At 42.0% G+C, this 2890-nt stretch overlaps 1 protein-coding gene across 1 annotated transcript in view; it reads left to right on the top strand.

The window, feature by feature from the left end:
• psmb10 (proteasome 20S subunit beta 10) overlaps positions 1–2890 on the top strand; it is a 10366-nt gene that overhangs the window by 2390 nt on the left and 5086 nt on the right. The window contains exons 3-6 of the mRNA XM_032539430.1: positions 702–799; positions 1147–1287; positions 1376–1491; positions 2012–2070. Coding sequence (XP_032395321.1) covers positions 702–799; positions 1147–1287; positions 1376–1491; positions 2012–2070 — 414 coding nt within the window. The remainder of the gene's footprint in view (positions 1–701; positions 800–1146; positions 1288–1375; positions 1492–2011; positions 2071–2890) is intronic.

The following is a 2890-nucleotide window of genomic DNA, read 5'->3' as shown; positions in this document are numbered from 1 at the left end:
AACTGACCGGTAGATCGAGAGCTTTGCCTTCTGCCTCAGCTCTCTTTTTGTCACAACGGTGCAATACATTGAATGTAACACCGCCCCCGCTGCACCGGTTCTCCGACCAATCTCACGCTCCATTGTCCCCTCACTCGTGAACAAGACCCCAACGTATTTAAACTTGGGGTAAGAATGGATGGATGGATGGATGGATGAATATGAAATCATATGAGTCTTGCTAGTGTCGGGCCATACGTCTCAATCGTTGGGTTTGGTGTCATAAAACTCATTTTTCTGTTTTGACGTTCCGACAAAATCAAAAGTGTTTCATAATTATTCTACTGTTTATTGGGAAATTACAATTTACACTGTAGTAATCACTACACACAGGCCTGAAATACACACACATGCTCAGGACCTAATCACGCACAAATGGAGAGATTTCAGAGTGAGTGGGCTGCCAGTGCTGGACCAGCGCTATCAACCAATCCACACTCTTTTGGTCCGTACGGGGACTTGAACCCAACTCCGATTCCCTCTGAAGAGACTCTCCTTCATTAATTATGGGATCTTTAAATGAATATCTGTTCTTAACAAGGTAGCTACTCTAGAGTCCTAGTTGGTACATGTGTTTGTAATGAAGCTGGAAGCGGATTTAGTTCTAAGGAAGTCTCAACATCAGCCAGGCGTGGTGACTATTTCCTGTCCTTGTCTGTCAGGATGGAGTGGTCCTGGGAGCAGACACCAGGGCTACAGACGACATGGTGGTGGCTGACAAAAACTGCATGAAGATTCACTACATCGCTCCGAGGATCTAGTGAGTTTGCTGATCTATTCCACAGCCCCACAGTGAGAATGCCTTTTTTTTGTCATTGCAAGTCCACACAGAAATTGTCCTGTCACTCCTTCACTTATCCTCGCATTACCATGCAAAAATAGCTATAAAGAGGGAAAAATGTGATCAGATAAAGTGCTGTGAGATAATGGGATTATTCCCATCCCGGAATGTGGTGTGGACTAGCCAGACCCTCCTCCGAAACCCCGTGGTGGAAGGACTGGCAATGCAAGACTAAGGCCGACATGTCCAATACTTTGTTGATTCAGACAATTGATTTTACAGCCAGATTTGGAATTGTTACAGCTCTAGTTCTGTGTGTTCTGTAGCTGCTGTGGGGCCGGCGTGGCTGCAGACGCAGAGATAACCACCCAGATCATGGCGTCTAACGTGGAACTGCACATGCTCAACACCGGGCGGCCCCCACTTGTCACCATGGTAACCCGGCAGCTGAAACAGATGCTGTTCAGGTAGTGCCCACCGCTTGCACCCCCTTCTAGGCCTTTTCGTCCCATTGAAATAGTGAAATACGCATGTTTGTGGTGGTATCGGTTCCAGGTACCAGGGTCATGTCGGTTCATCTCTAATCGTTGGAGGAGTCGACGTGACTGGAGCTCACCTGTACAGTGTTTACCCACATGGCTCCTATGACAAACTGCCTTTCGTCACCATGGGTACGTGTTTAATGTATTTAATATGTCCGTTAGGCCGTTTACAATTGTTACCCTCTTTGTTTGACCACCCTTAATGGCTAACATCAGCTACAGTCCTAAGGTTTAATTTTCAATTCTATGTTCATTTCACCCTCATGTTGTCCTTGGGTCACATTGACCCGTTTTCAGTTTATTTTTTTATTTTTTTGTCACAATAAAATGGGCCGTCGAAATAAGCCGAAAATGTCAACATTACAAATATCAAAAACTTTGGAAAAAAGCACCCACAACATTGAAAAAGTGGCAAAAATGTTGAAAAAATGCGATAATAATGTTAAAAAAAACAAAAAAAAACTGACCAAAATGTTTTTTTTCATGGTTGATGGGAGGACAATACAAGGGTTAAGAATATAAATTCAATTCTCTATGATAATAAAGAGGCATGCTTTACTCCATAGGCTGTGTTACTACATTAGCTAGGTCATATGACAGAATGAACGAATGAATATTAAAAGTTTCCAATGTTTGATTGTGGTTTCAGGCTCTGGAGCGTCAGCTGCTATCTCTGTATTTGAGGACAGATTCAAACCAAACATGGAGGTGAGACTACTGTCTGCTATCCTTTCTTGGCAGAAGTGATCAAACGGGATGTCTGCGGGGGGGGGTTCCTCATGGTGATGGCTGTTAAGTTAGTCACTAAAACAAGCAGTAAAGTTAACCCCTGTGTTGTCCTTGGGTCAAATTGACCCGTTTTCAGTTAGTTTTTAATTTTTTTCCGTCACAAAAAAATGGGCCGTCGAAATAAGACATTAAAAATATCATAAATCTTTGAAAAAAAAAACCCAAAATCGTCAAAAAAAGCATCCAAAATGTTGAAAAGTGACAAAAATGTTGGAAAAAGGGATAATTACATTGAAAAAAAGTGACCATGGTTGACAGGAAGACAACACAAGGGTTAAATTATGTTGCAGTGAATCATACAATATAGTTGTTATCTATGCCAGGGAGGCTTGTTTTGTCCGTTTGTTGGTTTGTCTAGCTGTTGTCCGGATTTGCGAAAAACTACCAGGAAGGAATTTTTCACTTTTGTATATAATATTTATATATAATATTGTCCGAGTTGCTGAATTCATGTGGCGTCAGAATAATTGGAAAAAATGAGGGGGGCCAGGCTGGGGCCACAAGCAATTTTAGGGTTAACAAATATATCAAGTGTTACATACAACCTCCATAGTTTTGGTTCTACAAAAGACTCACAATACACATAAAACACAAGAACACTGATTAAATGTTAACCTACATTTGATGTTTTATTGCACATGAATAATATCCTCTCTTTGGGGGATAAAGGTGGGGTGAAAATGTATGAAACTATTTGCCATAGTAAGGGGGGCGGGGGGGGGGACAGAGAGGGGTCGAG

Source organism: Etheostoma spectabile, chromosome 16 (assembly GCF_008692095.1).
Source record: "Etheostoma spectabile isolate EspeVRDwgs_2016 chromosome 16, UIUC_Espe_1.0, whole genome shotgun sequence".
Taxonomy (NCBI): Eukaryota; Metazoa; Chordata; class Actinopteri; order Perciformes; family Percidae; genus Etheostoma; species Etheostoma spectabile.
Note: the sequence above shows the minus strand (reverse complement) of the source record. Positions and strands in the feature narration are given on the sequence as shown.